This window comes from Excalfactoria chinensis, chromosome 5, assembly GCF_039878825.1.
Source record: "Excalfactoria chinensis isolate bCotChi1 chromosome 5, bCotChi1.hap2, whole genome shotgun sequence".
Taxonomy (NCBI): domain Eukaryota; kingdom Metazoa; phylum Chordata; class Aves; order Galliformes; family Phasianidae; genus Excalfactoria; species Excalfactoria chinensis.
Genome location: NC_092829.1, coordinates 10756139 through 10773720, shown reverse-complemented (window position 1 = coordinate 10773720; position 17582 = coordinate 10756139). Strand labels below are relative to the sequence as shown.

The following is a 17582-nucleotide window of genomic DNA, read 5'->3' as shown; positions in this document are numbered from 1 at the left end:
CAGCTCCTAATGACTAGTATCCCTGAATATGCAGTTCTTTGATACTTGGTTTGTATTATATATAATACAAAAGGCATTTAAATATATATATACATATATATCAAACAGTGGTTTATAGTAACTACGCTAATGTTCCTGTATTGCTTAAAGCTATAATGATGACTTTTGAAAGCTTTGTGTTAACATGAGATGCAGTATTCATTTGAATCAAGTTGAAGAAGGCTGGTAGTGTGAAGAAGGTTTTAGAGTAACGTTTAAATGCTACCCAGATGGCTGCCAGTTGGTAAGGTCATTTCACCTTATCCATTTTATTTCTCTTTGCCAAAGGTAAATCAAGACAAGTTTATACTCACAATCTTGCATCAAGGCAGTTTTCCTTGGAGTTATTCATTTCTCTCAAAGTAGTCTAGAGCGCCAGTTTAGAGCACTTAATATTCTTCTGGAGAAAGCTTGTCCATTGAGACCCCACAGAAGTGCTCTTTTGAATTTTTCAGGAAAGTTCTTTGAGAGAAGTGTGGAAATCTAATAAGATATTATTAATGGTATGCTTTCACCTGGTAGAGGAGCTGTTTAGGTTTATTATCTAATAGATGCATAAAATAGTGATGATTCGCTCCACCAGTGCCCTCCAAAGAAGTCTGTTGTGAGTTCACTGAAGGCAGTTGGGGCCTCGCCATTTTGCTTTCCCCCAGTGAATCACTGTTGGTAAGGTTTGCCATGCAGTTGCAGAAGCTATCAAAGTGGTACTCTGCAGGCCAACAAGAGTGTGTATGTGGGAGGGAGGTTTGTGTGTAACAAGTGAACAATACTTTTGAGATAAATCATTGAGGGATAAGCAGAGGAATGAGCTGGACTCATTGTGAAATAGTGGAAAACCCATACACAAGAAAGCTCAGTAACTGGATATGTCCTAACAAATCTGCTTCAGCTACAGCTCATCAGCAACTGGTTGTGAAACAAAACTGTAGAAAGCCCTGTTTTATGTCTCTTTATGGTGTTTATGGGATGACATAATGGGCTCATAAATCAGGTGTTTCTCAGAACTGCAAGATGCTTCCCAAAGGCATCACTAATGTCGCCAACAGCAGTTTTGGCTTGCAGAGTTTGTGACAGCCTTACACAGGGAGCATCATGCAGTTGTTTCAACACATTTCTCTCCCAGTAAAACGGAAGATTTGGCCTTTGGACATGAAGTCTTGGATCATAATCAGGATTTGACTGTGGAACACCGTTCGTGTTCTTTGATGTGTCTCAGAGTTGCTTACATCACAGTTCAAAGGGGTGGGATTGGTTATTGCTGCTTTTTGTCGAAACAGCTGGTGGAGCTGAAGGTCTCCATACATGGGAAAGGTGTAACTAATGACCTGCAATTTCCATCCCATAGTTAACGTACCCAGTGCTTTGAACTTCCAATGGATTTAAATGAATCCGATGACTCCCATTGGTTTAAAATTCATACAGAAGTGTATTGCTTGGAACAGCATTTGAAGGTGTAATAATGTGGCCTTTATGGGGCTTTTTGTGTGCTTTTTGGGTGTTTTGTTTGTTTGTTTGTTTTGGTGTTTCTGTTTTATTCTGCTTTATTGTTTAGTGAGGGGGCATGTCAGTTTTCTTTCCTCTTGCATGGTTTACAGATAGAAGATCTCTTCAAGAGAAAAGTTTTGTAATCTGAATCTGAGAAGCAATGGGCTGTAAACTAAAATGCTCAACTACTATGGGAAGTGTATCTGATTTTGAGTGCATTACCTCATTTTTTTTCCCCCAAGACTGTGAAATGGAACTGCATAGTCACTCCATTGTGAGCAGGCAGGGAACCCAGGAGGAACTTCTTGCAGAAAATTAAAGGTAAGAGTTATTTTTCTGTACCACCTTTAAGTAACCAAGCTTGCTCCTAGCCTGTCTGGAAAATTCCCCATCGTAGGTTCTTCATTAGGTGAAAGCATATACCTGCTTCTCTCTGCAGACAGAATCTGGCCTTGCAGAGGGGCTCCTACCTTCCTGCTGTGAAGGAGCACCTCCTCAGGACCTCGATGAAATTGTGTGGGGTAAAGGATGTGCCTGTACAAACAGACATCCAATGTGAGTTTGTGTCCTACCAGAAGAGTTTGTTGGGTCAAACTTACTTTTAGGGACTGCTTATTTTCCTCTGCTTTCCTTTCACACTGCCTGTGAGCATATATAAATTCCTGAACATAGGAACAAGCAGTCTTCTTCCTCATGGTTTCAAAGCCAAGCTTAGCCCAGCAAGAATCACTGCCCTCCCTGCTGTCTTACTTTCCCCCAGAGAGAGACGGACAATTAGATTCTTCATCTTTTCCCATGATGGTAATGCCTGATACGGCATGTTACCTTTATAGGTTCCTATCTTCTGGGGCTGCTTTTCTGATAAGAAGGGATTTCATTGCCCTTTTTTGCTAATCGAATATTTGGCACGCTGCTGGGCTTTAAGTTGTCCTTTAACTAAGTACGTAACAGAAGTGTGCGTAACAACAGCTGTTAACGTAGTTTTCTGGTATTGTAGCAAATATATCTAATTTCACAGAACAAACATATCTATGCTGGGTCAGCTTTTATGTTTAGGCTTTAATTTAGTGTTTTTTTTTCTATCGTGGCTTGAGATCTGCTATAATAACCTCTGTAAGACTTAACTTCCACAGCATCTACCTTTGCACAGTGTAATTTGTCACTGAAAAGTTTTCTGTAGCATAAGAATTTTTTGTGTTCAAGCTTGTTTAAAAGTAATCTCGACTTCTCCAGGACATTGGGTCAAAGCTTTGTTTTCATTGCTGACATTGTGTAAGCCAGTGGTTTTTTCCCCCCCCCTTTTGTCTATTTGAACATGTACATGGCTGTAATTTATAACACTGATATGAGCCACCCAGTAAGAGGGTGGGTCATCAGAGAAAGTAGAGCACAGGGACTTGATGGTAGGTGAGTTTTGCTCTCAGTGAGTTTTACCTTCCTCTTCCCTTCTGTTGTTGGGGAGCTTCTCCCATCCAGTGCCTGTAATGCTTGTTGGATTGAGCAGAATACAGATCTCACTTGGCTATATGGGCTGACAGCAAAAATCTTGTACAGAGGAACTGAACTACGTTTAGGAAGGCTGAGGCAATTTGTATCTCATTGAAATGCTTGCAATGGCAAGGGTTTTAAGTAGCTGACATCAGAAAGGTTGAAAGCTGGCTTTTACCCTTACACTTGATGATAATGCAGTATCAGTAATTGTTAGTGCCCACCTCAGATTATTTCCTTCAAGTACCATGTGAATCAGTTTCTGGAAAGAACATCTGAACAAATGGTGTGGGTAAAAGGATGTGGCCTTTTTGGTCAAATAATTTCTTCTACAGGCAGTCTGTCAGGTTGGATACTAGGAAAAATGAGGTGCTCAAGATATGTTCAGATGTTGTACTAAGGGACATGGTTTAGTGGGGAGATACTGGTGTAGGAGGATGGTTGGATCGGATGATCTTCAGGTCTTTTCCAGCCTTGGTAATTCTGAGGACACTGTTTGCTTATTCCATGCCTTTTATTTCTGTGCCCCAGTTCAAAGCCATTGTTCTTGCTGAGAGAATTCTACTTAGACTGAATAAATATGGATTTTGAAGGGTCCAAATACTCCCCCTACTCCATTGCAGGTCTTGGTAGCGAAATATCTTTAAGTGAGCTACTTGCTGAAGAGATCATTATGAATAAGTCAGGTCAACCAGCTGATGTATTTCAAGCTGGTGCAAGGTGCTTTCCTTCCTGCTGGTGTACGGAAGGCAGACGGAGAACACAGTTCTTCAGGCAAAAGCCAGAAAGCCCACCCTTTTGCAGGCTAGATTTAAAACAAGGAAGTATTTGAGCAAAAACATAAGAAAGGTTGAAGAAGATATCAATATCTTTAAAAAAAAATTTATTCCCTCTGTTTTATATACAGTAATTACAGACTACTGTACAAAGGTGTAAATGGTCTTTGCTGTGAGTTGTGCATGTGCAGCTTAGTAGACAGATTTAACATTCAATTTGAATCTCAGTGCAAGTAGGCACTAAAACATCCAACATACCTTCAAGGTATAAAAACACATATCAGTTTCACAGGTTTCCCCAGCATATGTTGTTACAGTGCAAAAAATCCATATAAATTAAACACATATTGCACTTGTCCCAACTGAAAATGTAACAAATTAACTGAAGTAGCTTGATATGTTTTAGAACATGGCCCAGCAAGCATGCACTCCTTTCTTTCTCCTGGCTATTGGTGCCCAATACATGTGGTTCTTCCAGATGTTGAATTGCATTTTAAAGCTCTGACTGCTAAAAACAATAAAAATAAAACACAGCAGATTCACGTAACCAGAAAATTCTCCAAACCCCCTTTTTTAGTCTTTTCAGTAGCACTGTAACTAAATACATAGAAATCGGTACTGTTTAAATTCACAATGCAAGTGCATTCGACACAAACCATTACACTTACACCCCTTATTTTCTGGGAAGGCATAAAACTTCCAGACCTAAAGATGTGCGTATTTCCACGGTACTTCAAGCTGCCATGCTATCACTACACCCACTAACGTTTTGTGCAATAACACAGGTAGGACTTCTGTACATCACTGGCTGCTATATTGCACCTTGGGAGAAGTGGCACAAAGTTGCATTAACTCAGAACAAAGCTTACATGGCCTAAAACCACCCCACACACACTGTGCACCACCAAACAAGAAGTAGAGGTGAAGGCAGACAACATCAGTCTTGCTAGCCTTGACTTTCCTTTAATCTGTACTAGCCTTGAAATTTAAAGGAAGAAGTAAATACAAGTGCAAATGCTAACTTTGTGCTTGAGATGTTTAATCTGAAAGGTAAGGGAGTAGCTTGGAAACAATTTGTTCTTTTTTTTTTTAAGCAAACCAGTATGAATAATGATGCTACTAAAACCACTGACACTTACAAGCAGAGGAAAAGTAAAACATGAGGCTAGCTGAGCACTAATCCATGTCTTACACAGTTCAGGGTTACCTGCAAAATGCTTCCAGCATTTAAGTTCCCCTCCCCTCTCCCTACTTTACCTGGGAGGACTATACGTGCTCCTGCTACATACAAAAAGCATCTATTTTCTGAACACTCTTCTGCATTCATTCAACTCGGTCATTCAGAACACGGGTTAAAACCTGATTTCTGGTATTCTGACTTTCTCCAGATCCTCTTCTGGAGCCCCAGCAGTACAGTACTTTCTAAAGGCAGGTCCCCATCTTACTTGGATACTATTGGTTATGAAGTCCTTTATAAAGTCATGTGCTATTTATACAAGTAATGGGATGAAATCTTAAATTTGATGCATCTAGGAGTTCTTTATACAGTTAGCATACATTTTACACCACTTGTGTGGATCAGCTGTTTGCACTGAGAAGACAGCTGGGTTTCAGATCGAGGTTGTAAGCACACACTGCTCACAGACTAGAAGGCTGCTGGATTACCGGGCCTGGGTCACATTCACGAAGGTCATTTTCTGACCTCATGTACATTAGGAACACAGTGACAGTAGCAAAAGTAGCTGCATTGACAGGAAAAGCTCGGAGAAGCGTAGAAGTGAGGCCTCTCGTGAACACCTTCCAGCCTTCCTCCTGGTAGCTCTTCCTGATGCAGTCCAGGATGCCCTTGTACTGAGTTACACCTCCAACACCATCTGCCTGCAGCCGCGACTTGATCACATCCACAGGGTAGGTAGAGAGCCAGGACACAATCCCTGACATCCCCCCAGAAAACAGCAGTTTGGGAATAACGTAACTGTCTTCAGCTTCACAGCCCAAGTATCTGGTCATGCAGTCGTAGGTCAGGAAGTAAAAGCCAAAGCTTGGAGTCTCTCTTATGACCGTAGAGACCATGCCTCTGTTGATGCCCCTCAGCCCTTCCTTTCGGTAGATTTTGATCAAACAATCCAGAGAATTTTTGTAGTTCTTCGTTTTTTGTTTGTATTCACCAGTTCCCTGAAGCTGCATCCTTGTCTTTGCCAGCTCCATGGGGCAGCAGATGATGCACTGGATGGCCCCAGCTGCCGAGCCTGCAAGGAACTGATTCAGAGGAGTGTCTTTGCCGAGGGCACGCAGCGTGTTTCCCTGCACACCGAACACGACTGCGTTAATGAAGGTAAGTCCCATCATTGGTGACCCAATGCCTTTATAGAGCCCAAAAGCCTGATGGAAGAAGGAAGGAAAAAGAAGTGTTTTTAGCACTAGTGCTGATAACCTCCTGAAGCTGTGTAGAAAATGTCCTTTCTGGATCTCACTCATGCTCTAACTTCCTAACTGTGGACAGAAGAACTTGCTTTGTAACAGTAAGGTCATCTCTGCTTAGAATGCAAGCACCGAAGCATTTTCAGCAGTGCAAATGCGTACTTGAGTACATTCAGAAAATAATCTCTCAGTCCACGAGGTTAAAAGTTTTCTGGTAAGCCTTATATACATATTTTTAAGTAAAAGCCCTAAGGACCATAACTAAAGGGATGGCTTTAAGCTCCAGTGGAGAAAGAGAAAAACCATTAACGTGTTCTCTCATTGTTTGGATTCAGAAAATCAGCTGTTTGAGTAACTATTTGTTTAAAAAATTAACTTTGTCATTTCAATTGCCAAATTTAATGACGAAAATGAAGAAATGTTCAGCAAACTTCTGAATGTAAGTGACCAAACCTGAAAACTCCAATGCAAAATACTACAGTGTTTGTGGTCATGTGAGATTCAGAGTATGCTTTCCTTTTGATGATGATATTTATAGGGTGTTGGGTTTTTTTTTAACCATATTTCCCACCCTTCTCATACAAAATATATGAAGATCCACAACAGAGAAAGCGTTAACTTTGTACTTACAGATTCTTGCTTTATGATGGACTGAAAGCAATGGAAGGTCCCACGGTAGAGAGGTTTCTCTACATTTTGAACTTGTAGACGAACCTATAAAAAGTGGTATGAGATGCTGTTTTGTACATCGAGAGCAGCACAACTGGTAAATTAGTGTCTGCTACATACATCAAGAATTGCTCTAAAATATATATGCACAAGCACAGACTGGACGTTAGAATGCCGTATGTGGCAAAATCATTTAAAAACATTCTCTTGAGTGTTCAGAATTATTTTGGAGAGTGAAAAAAAATAATGAAGGGAGGATATGACTAACTTGTTTTGAGAATTAGAGGAGTATAACGGGGTATGCTGTTACCTAGAACTTCAGGTAGAAGCTTTTGTGTCCTGAGTACACAAGGGCTTCCTTTTGCTGCCAAGAATACTTCAGTACACACCAAGGAATATCTGTACAAACCCAGTAGTATTTTATAAAGAATAGTTACAAGTCAAGCGTGAAATAGGGATGATAATAAAAGGTTGGGAGCTTTCAACAGCACATGTAGTGTTTCTGGCTACCAGGCTTGAGGCCCTTCACTGGGATGGGATTTTTTCAGAGTTTTGAGGGGAAGAGACTTAAGATAGCTTAACGTTCAGATAAGGAAAGGAACAAAAAGTCACTTAGCCTTTTAACTCTTAGTCTGCTGAATGCAAACTGCTTGTGAGGGTGTTGGCTGCATCACACCTTTAAATAGTAATTAATTTTTACAAAACGGATATAAAACATTCCACACAACAGGCGATGGTACTGAGTGGTGACGTTGCTTTTTTGAGGTGGTTTCTGACCTTTGATGGGAAAGTCTGGTTCAGGTTTTCCTGCCAATTTGCCTTCAGCTCACTGAAACAGAAAGCCTGGGAGCTACATAGCTCATGCAAAACCCTGCACTGCAGTAACTCAGTAATTGGTTTCACCAGAATGGTTGAGTTAGACATCTGTCTTTGATCTCAGCGTGGAGGGCTGCAATGCTCCTTGGAGGAGATGCTTATCAACCATTTACTGCTGTGGCAGCTCTGCAGCACAAAAATTCAAGACTTATTTGGAACAAAAGAAAGGATTATTAGGTGTGGGAAATTCCTGAGTTTAGTCTTTTTATCCCCATTGCCTCAAGTAACTCCACTACCAACAGAATGAAAGGCCCCTAAAGTTACATGGGTCTAGAACCAATCTGGGGACATGGTTTCTCAGAAGCCCGTATTAAGGTTGGCTTTTTTCAAGGGAAGAAAAGAATAGCTTGAGTGTTTTTGACATCATAGCATGTCATTTCATGCTTCGTAAATCAAAGCTGTAGTTTTTAGTGTCTTTTTAATGTGCACTTTAGTGTACACCAAGCCATGCTTGGAGACTGAGACAACCTCAGGTCTTCAAAGAGGAAACAGAGTTTTACAACATCTTAAGAGTTCAGAGCAGGCTTAGAGCAGGACTCACAGCAAATAAATCCTTTGTTATTCAGAGTCTCATTGGGGGTTGAAGTAGGTGAGTCTGTTAAAGCTGCTCAGGAAGCAGTCCCATAAGCAAAGCCATACATGTCAATGAGCTGTCAGAACAGCCCAAAACATTGGTCTGACTCCATTTATCATTTTATTGCTATTCAAATCTCAGTTATGAAGTTAAAGGGCTTCCAAATATATGGGCTTTGGAAGAATTACAGCTTAGCAGCCTTTTTACTTTTCCATACGAGTACCTTTAGCGAGTTAAAATAATCAATACTGTATGTCTAGGTTTAATTTCCTAGCAGCGTATAGCTTCTACTATTAACGACATGATTTATGAAACATTGACTGATGTTGTAGAACTAAGTATTCAGAAAGCTAAAAGTACTGACACATCATCACACCTGAGAAAGAAAAGCAGCTCTTAGCTTTGAGATCAGATGGCAGCACCTGCAGCAGCAAACTGCTAGGCGAGAAAATGATGTATACAAAGCTTTATTTCGTGGGCATTAATATTATATTCAACAAGTTCTAATTTAGTGTGCACACCTACGGGAAGGATGAATCATTTACAGATCTTTATTTACTCACTGACTGCCAATCATCACATCCTTTCATTTTGCTTCATTCCTGTTTGAAGCTGCTGTCAATAAGGCAGCTGCCACAGTGACAAGCTGTAACTTCACATTGTTAAAGACTTACACAAAACGAAGGAAAACAAACCAACAAAAAGCCTTATAACACTCCAAACATTTAACAGTGAAATGAGCGATTTAGAGACATTTGAGCAATTAGTGTCCTCCAAGGATATGTGGTGGGTAAGACCCGAGGTTCTGTCTTACAGCCACTGTGTGTGGATAGCACGCATAGTTGGGAAATGCATACTGGAAAGGTTCAGAATAAGGCTTTACATCAATAAATAACTAAACGGATATTTAAACCCCGCTCCCTCCACGTCACAGTTGTAGAAGAGGGACATATCAGTTTAAAAACCAAAAAGGATAAAAGCTTCATAAGTCTTTTAGATCTTTATTTGAACTATTACATTTTGGAATAAATTAAGACTGAGAGAAACAGAAGCGTTCACCTGGGCTATACTTACTAGGTAACTCTCCCGTGATGAGGCTTATCTCTCATCTACAACAAAGTAACACTTTTGCTGTTAATGAAGACAGCCCCTAGCTCAGAAAGTAAAGGCAGTTAAAAGCAAAAAAGCAATTTTACACATTACATCAACAAACCAGGGCTAAGGAGTGTGCCAGCTCTGGGATCAGCTTGAAGGGGGTTTCTCAGCCTGGCTTCCCAGGCATGGCTCTCCCTGTGTGTCCCACCAGCCCCCTCCCCCTTGTGAAGAATGAGCACCAGCCAAAAAAAGAAGCTTAAAGGGCAAAGTGGAAATAAAATTCTGGCTTATCTAAGCAACTTCCCCACTGTTCAGTTATAATAAAACAAAGTCTAAGGTGATGGCCAACCACAGAAATGCAAAACAACTTATTAACATATATACATATACAAAGCAATATGCTTTCTTCTTTTTTAAGGAGTGGTTATGGTGTTAGTTTTCCCCCACATACAGTGGTGACTATGCCAGTTAATAACACAAACATTAGTATTGCCCTCCGAGAAAGGGCAGATAAACGTTATCCCTTCTGGTGGTATGAAAGCCACGTTGCACACTGGATTTTGCTTTAAATCATCTGGAAACCAAACTGCTCCGCTCTATTGTACAGCGAGATGCTTCTTCTAAAGCCAGCACATCTTTTTTGCGTTAACCCATCTGCCAAAACTAGCATGGGAACCCCAGTTTTGCAGGCACTTAAGTGTTTAGTTTCATGCACTATGTGCTGTTTATAATGTGAAACATCTTCCCCATCCCCTCCCCCAGCCCTGAATGTCAGCACGAGCACAGAATTCTAGCGGTTTTGCTGGCTTCAGTGCCGTGACTCTCACTTTGAGTAAAGCAACAGAACTTGGCAGGATGGGGAGAGAGGAGACAGCCGTCCCTGTACCACCATTAGAAAAGTGTTCAAGTCTGGATGCTACCATTCCTGAAGATATTTAGTCTAATTCAACCCAATTACATAACAGTTAACTTTACTGTACTCTCAGAAACGTATGAACATTGTTTAACTATTTGAGCAGCTTGTACTGGCAAGAACTAAAATCCACTAGCTGTGAAAATCTGTTCAGTGTTGAGTCAATCATGTGGCTAGAATACATAATATGGTGATGACCCCTGTAATACTATCAGCCCTTGCATATCTAATTCAGTAACGTGGAGGTATTCCAAATATAGCTATCACAGCTGGCGTGCTGCAGTCAAGTGATATGACTATAACACAGTGGTAAATACACTGATGTCTCCTGTTCTGTTCTTCCAGCATGAGATTATACATAAGGCTGCCAGAAAGTGACTCAAGTCATCATCCAGGGCCGAAAAATAGGCTGGGACTTCTGGAGTCCGGGCTGAAGGGCCTCCAGGGAAATTAACATTGTCCAAAAATCTTATCTTTGAGAAGGCCTTAGCTACTCTTAGTATGCATAAGGCACAAAGCTAACCGTAAGGAAATAATATTTTAACTTGGAAAGTTATGAAGAATATTCATCTATTATACCTAAAGGGAAGAAAAAGGCCCCCAACAAGCTTCATGCTATGGATTTTTGTCCACTTACATCTCTGGGCTTATGCAACAAATTAATGCCTGAGGAGTAAGTAGCAGATCTTGGGGCAAAAACAACGCAAAGCTTTCAGTGTAGGGACAGAAGAGCTGGAGTTGCCATGGAGGTAGAGGCTCTCCTAGCAGTTAGTAGTGAACAGCTACAGAGGAGCAAGCATCGAACAAAATTAAGTGTAAGATCCTATTTTCAAATGCAATGATATTACTGCACTGATGGAATTGGGTGTGGGCCAACACTTGTTCATATTTCAGGGCTGAGTCATACATACAAAGAATGTTCACTTCTGCAGGGCTGGAGGCTGCCAGTCCATAAGGAGCAGCTAACGAGGCTTGCTCCAAACTCTCAGCACAGACTGAGGCTTCTACAGCATCTGGTTAATCTCCCCATCTCCTCGGGAAAAAGTACTAATCAGGTTTTCTACTTAGAAGTGTTTTGTAATCAACCCACCTTAACGGTGTCGAAGGGGTGTCCCACCAGCACTCCGGCAGCACCTGGAACAAAGCGGACGGTGTTATGAGCTGCCTTCCTGAGGCATGACAGGGGGGCAGGCAGGGAGCACCCCAGCATGTCAGGACCCTGATTTGGTCCCAAAGCAGCACCAGGTGCCTCTATGCCTCTGGCAAGGCTGTGGTTTGGGGTCTGCAGCAGCATCATGTCACATGGATGCTCAGAGTGATTCCCCTCACCCTGAGGCATGGCCATGGGCAGAGAGCTCAGCGTGCCTCTATGGGAGAATCCGGGGCAGCCTAAAGGAGTGGGCAGATAGCAACACCTGCAGAAGGAGCAACTTTATCTTATGCCAGCATCAGGGGACTTTCTGTGTTACATGCAGGCTCGGCAGTTATATACTGCACTGGAAAACACAGTGCTGCCTAAAGCAAGGGTTCCCCCAGCTCCATACCTCTACGATCCCAAATGATGCACGGGGCACACTCTGCTGCTCCCCCAGAAGCCATGGGGGAATGCACTGCACAGAGGGATGGGGCAGCCCACGGTGCCCAAGGACAACACGAAGGCCGGCAATTTGCCACCTCACCAGAACATAAAGGCCACAACCCGGAGTCCCTCCGACAAGGCCGGGATGAGAAGCAGGGGAAGAAAAAAATCTCTTTGCAAAGGTAGAGAATCAAAACGGTGTGAGAATAAATGGTTTCCTCCAGAACGCACATTGGCTGCTATAAATAGCAGAGGGAAACAAGCGGAGGCCATAAGCTGATACACAGGGAAGAGGAAGACAAGCAGCGATGGCATCGCTCCCCTCCTCCCCTTAACGTTAAAGCTCCGCGTTGCAGATCAGGGGCTGCAGGAAGCCCCCGCGCTCCTTCCCCTTCCTCCTTCTGCTTAGAGAGGGGCTTTAGCTGAATATATATATACATGTACATAAATATATACATTTCCCTCCTGCCAAGCTCCTTTTCCCCACCCTTTACAAAGAAATGTTGTATTTATTTACTTTATATTGTTTCAATTCAGCACCCCCCTCCCCGACTCACCGCCGACGCATCCCGCGAGGAAATCCAAAGCCATGCTCAGCGCTCAGCGCCCTCCGCTCCCACCGGCGGGGCCCGGCCCTCTGCGCGCTGCTCGCCGCGCACTGCCGATACTCCCCCCGCCTTCTCTTTCTATCGACCGCCCTCGGCCGGGCACCGGGCCGCGCCCCCGGGGGGCGGGCAGCGGGACAACTCCCCCCCGCCGTCTGCAGGCACTGGCTGCGGGAGGAGGGAGGGACGGGGATGGGGCGAAAAGGGGTAGGAGCCGCGCTCAGCACTTCTGCTCCCTTCCCTTCCCCCTCTCTCCTCCCCCCTCCCCCCTCCCCAACCCCCGCTCTGTTGCCCCCAAAGCATTCCCATCTTCTTGCAGCTCAATTTGGAAGAACAAAAAAGCAAAGGCAAGTGGGTCTGAAACTACCAAGTCCCGAGAGCCTGTCCTAGATTTAGCTGTTCTTGGGGGCATCGTTATAGTTAATGAAAAGGGAAAGGTTGGCTTTACCAAAGTGGTTTTCCTCTGTTCTGCGAATCCCCTCATATCCCAGGCAATCTGCTTGGCAGAAATCACCCTCTCCACCAGAAGTGCTTTGTAATTACAATGTTCACCCACAGCTGGCAGGGAAAGTCATTTATTCCCCTCTCTTGGCAGACGCTTTCTAAGTTATCTGAAGGCAGTTTTAAATCCTTTATCTTCTCTGAACTGTACTGGATATTGATTCTTGATCTCTGGCTCTTGGTAGCCTCTTCTTCCTTCTGTTGGCTTCTTGTTTCTTGAGCTGTTCCCTAAGGCTTTGCACAGTGACTGATGGGTGACTACCTTAGGCATTTGCAGACAGCACTGAATATATCATATTCATATATTTGAGTATGAGAGCTTCCCTTCCCTCCACTCCCCTCTTTGGAATAGTCTCATGTTTGCACAGTTCCTATCTATGTAGTTATTCCTCGCTGTCCACGCTACATTGCTGTTTCTTCAGATTGTTTTTCCAGTTTTTCAGGATCCCTGGGATTCTTGTTTCCTCGTCTGCATTTGTGCAGCCCCTCCCAGGCTGCAGAGGGCTGTCTTGTCCCTGCATGCTCAAGCTTTTCATAATAGGCTCCATTTGCAGCCACTGAACGCCACTGTAGCAGGCATGAGTTCAAACTGCAGGGCAGGGGGAGCGCTGGGCACCTTATGAATTAGAAGAGAGAACATCAAAAGCTCATTGGTAGGAAGACTGAGACCTCAAGGGTTGGTTCAGCCAGGAATGAACTTATTTTCCCATCTGTTGATTTTTTTCTTCTTTGGATGTTTTCCGTCTGAGTTACACTTGTGAGGCAAAGCTATATCGATAAAGAGGAGTGTATTGAGCTTCGGTGTGGGGAGGACAATGGTGGTGTGTCAATATGGGTGCTTATACTTGTGTGTGACTTCTGTAGGAGCTTTGTGATAAAGGGAAGGAAGTCATAGCGTTCTCACAATTTGGTGCTATTAGGCCAGATGTTTTGCCTATTGGTCCAGGGCCTTATGCATGCAGCAAACATAGAGTTTCAGAGGAGAGGGCTAGCCTGATACTCAAAGAAACCCAGATTTAATGGTTCTCCATTCTACTGTTCTTCTAGACAGCTTAAAAGCTGTGGCAGGTCATGCGTCCTCCATAGTGGTGTGTGATGCCTCTGGCTCACAGCATGACTCATAGGTCAACTGTGAACTCTGGTGCCCTTCAGGCTCCATAGATCTGACCCAGCTGTGGCTGACTTCCTTTTCATTCTGCTGAGGCAGACCCAAACACAATTCCCAGAGAGCTGGAGTGAGGAAGGATTTCTTGTTTGAGAGGAGTTTGGCATCCCTGTTGGACAATGAGATGCGGGCTCACTAAAGAGAGGGCCTACCAGCTTGTACTGCAGCAGCACTGCCACATCTGAGAGAAAAAAAACTGTCTTTATAAAGCCCTGTTCCATTGGTCCCTTTGCCTTTTAGGTGTGACCTGTGGCTGTGCAGGTGGAAGAGGCCTTACTGCTGATGCCGGAGGACAAGGGTGGAAAGGACATTCCCCTTGGTTCTCACTTAAGAAACATCACTCAGCATTGTTCTGCCCCTGATGGCACCCAGAGGAGACCTGAGAGAAGGTGAGCACCAAGGACACCTGGAGATGGGAAGTGGGAGGGAAGAAGCAGGGAGAGAACTGGGAGGAGAACAAAGAAACATCAGTGCAGCTAGGAAAGACACAGAAATTCATAGTTACCATAAACTTATATACATGTTTTGGTGTCAGTAGTGTTCAATAGAGTGCACATTGTTGGCTCAGATGTTCCAAAATCTTCCTGCTTGTGATTTTAGCATCAGTAAGTGGCCGTATCTCCCTTGATCACACTTCAGAGACTCCTGGGCAGCATCTCTCTGTGCCCTACTCATTCTGTGAAGCTGGTGGCATTTAGATCATGGATACCCAGAGCTGTATGAATGTTGCATCTGCACTAGCAAACTGCTTGCAAAGAGAGTCTCTCATTTTCCAGAGCTTGTACAAGTAGCCTCAAAGATCAGCCAGTGCTTCATGGAGTGGTTGCCCATTTGAAGCAACAACAGTAAACCAGTAGAGTGGTGGGATGTGATGGATACTCCAAATACTGTCTGTGAAAAGAGCAGCTATGGCATTATTTGTTGTGAACTAAATGTCTTTATTATCCATTAACTTTATGACCTTGGGTGCCTTTAGGGTATTCTCTGATGTTATTGTCCCCCAGGCTTCAAAGGTACTGTATATCAAATGTTGAAACTTCCCAGCCTTATGAAATCCCTTGATAAGACAGGGATTTAAAAGCATTGGCTGTGTCTGATCCATTTGGCCAGGAGTCATGTCCTGCTGAAGCAGCTTCTCTGCTGGCAGACCCTCTGATGGGTGGGGACTTGATGATCCCCCAGAACCTCCTGGTCATGATCCCAAAACGAGACCCCTCCAAGAGGAGAGCTGGGCCTGGTGGGAGAACCTGATCTGAGCTTCTCCTGGAGAAGGGACACTTTGCATCTGCATGCAATCAGTGATATGGAGCGTGGGGCTGCAGCAGACCCAGTGTGCTGAGCTGTTTGGCAACAGGGTTTAAGATGCCAGAGGTGCACTGAGGTGCACAGAGGTACACTGAGATAAGAAGGTGTGCACCACATCCAGTTACTTGAACTAGCAGCTGTCTGTCCACCAAGCAGCTGTACCCATCTCTTCCCCTCAATGTATATTAGCCAGACACTCGGCAAATACAGGTGTGACTGGTGACAATGTGCAAAAGCAAAGCCTTAACTCAAAAAAAGAAGATAAAACTCAGGAGTTGACATTTTATAGTATTTTACCAATCTGGATTTATAAACGATATAACCTCAAGTTGTTTCAGTGAAGTGAAAGCAGGCAGTTGTGTCCATTACATGGGTAAAGAACTGTTTTGTCCTTGATTTCTGAGGTAGAAAGGGCAGAGCTAGCAGGAGAACCTCTTCTGCTTGTCTCCTGCCTTTGTTTTTAAGCAGCTTGTTCTTACAGGAACATTCCTCTCAGCAAATGGTTTTTCCCTGCCAGCAGCTATACAAATACACTTTCAACATTGTGTACTTGAAATCCTCTGGCACATTTTGTATCCACGTGCAAAGTCAACGACTGGGAGACCAGGTCTCCAGCAGCAGCAACTTGCTAAGTTACCACACAATGCTGTGTGGGTGCACTGTATGGTGTGCACCAGTTAGTAGTGTATGAAGAGAAAAAGCCAAAATGAAGGGGGAATACATTGTGAGGCAACAGCACTAAGGTGTACGGACAGAGCTATCTTGGCCTGTTTACAGGTTAGTTTCCTGTCATTCTCCCAGCTGCCATGTGAAATCTGTTTGTTATTGCATTAGTCATCCAAAAAAGACACCATGTTCTTAGAAACCGAAAGAACAGGCTGAGCAGCGTGACTAAGGTGCCTTTGTGGAAACTTCCCAGGCACTCAGAGATAGGTGCTCATACAGCTCCTGAGCTGGAGCCAGGGAAAACAAAAATGAAGAGCGATAAGCGAGGCCGTGAGCTTGTGTGATATTCAGAGGCTGAATGTATTAATTATTTTTTCACTTCTTCTCCCCCAAGATAAAAATCTTCTTGCTTTCTTTTTTCTATATCCCCTCTTAACACAAGCCCATAATAATGCTGTTATTTAAAAAAACGTTCTTTTTTTCCTCCTAAACACATTGGTGCCAGTTTTGGCAATTAAGTATCTTTAGAACAATCTTTCCCATGTGACTTTAGCCGCTGAACTCCTACATAATAATAGTTTATAGCTCTAGAAATGGGCTTTCTTCCAAACTTCCAGGAAGTTCTGAGGTTGTTAAATCACATCGCATCATGTAGCTGCAGTGACAAGAAAACAACGCAGAATCTCATTGATTTTTGCTTTTTACAGGTTTAGAGCAGAGACCTGAGGTCACTGTAGGAGCGCACATACTGGGAAAAGACACAGATCCAAAGACATTAGAAAGAGCACCGATGCTGCCCCAACATCATCAGTGCTTTTTAGTACTTATCATTCTTCCTACCAGATTTGTGTCTTGCAGCCAAACACCTGAATGACACCAGCTGCTTGTGAGGGGGCTGAGGGTTGTGCCTTACTATGGTCATGGCAAATAATGAATGAGCTATTGCCAGGTGGGGAAGGGGGTGGGGGGCTGGGGAATGCCTCCCCACAGTGAAGGGAGTTTGTATCCTCAGACTTGCCAGATTACTGTCTGTGTCTTCTTAAGTGCTGAAAATATGGAATAGATTGGAAAGAGGCTCAGTGTGCTGTCGGGATGGATGTCACATGGGTGTTGGTGTAGGATGGTGCTGATGTTATTTCTGCTTTTTCATAGGAAACCCTTGGGTGTCTGGCAGGTGCCTGAAACCCCTTCATTAGCTCCATGGCAGTGGACATACAGCAATCCATTGTGTTGATGAGATCAGGTATAGAACGATTGAGTGACTTACCTACAGCCATACAACAAATCAGCATTGTTTCTTGAACTACTGCAGTCATCATCTTCCCTTCCTTTTGGAGCAGGTGAGAAACATTACAACCTTATTTCAGCTTTCCACAGCTGAAATCATTGATCATTTATACCTGCTGAGAAGTAATGCAGCTGCCA

At 43.5% G+C, this 17582-nt stretch overlaps 1 protein-coding gene across 1 annotated transcript; it reads right to left on the bottom strand.

Moving 5' to 3' along the window:
* Nucleotides 1-3882: 3882 nt before the first annotated feature.
* Nucleotides 3883-12733, bottom strand: SLC25A29 (solute carrier family 25 member 29). The gene is made up of 4 exons (XM_072339402.1): nucleotides 12473-12733; nucleotides 11427-11470; nucleotides 6840-6923; nucleotides 3883-6170 (listed from the first exon to the last, which is right to left on the bottom strand). Exons 1-4 carry the CDS (start codon nucleotides 12504-12506, stop codon nucleotides 5427-5429), a joined length of 906 nt encoding a protein of 301 aa, XP_072195503.1. The 5' UTR covers nucleotides 12507-12733; the 3' UTR covers nucleotides 3883-5426.
* Nucleotides 12734-17582: the final 4849 nt, after the last annotated feature.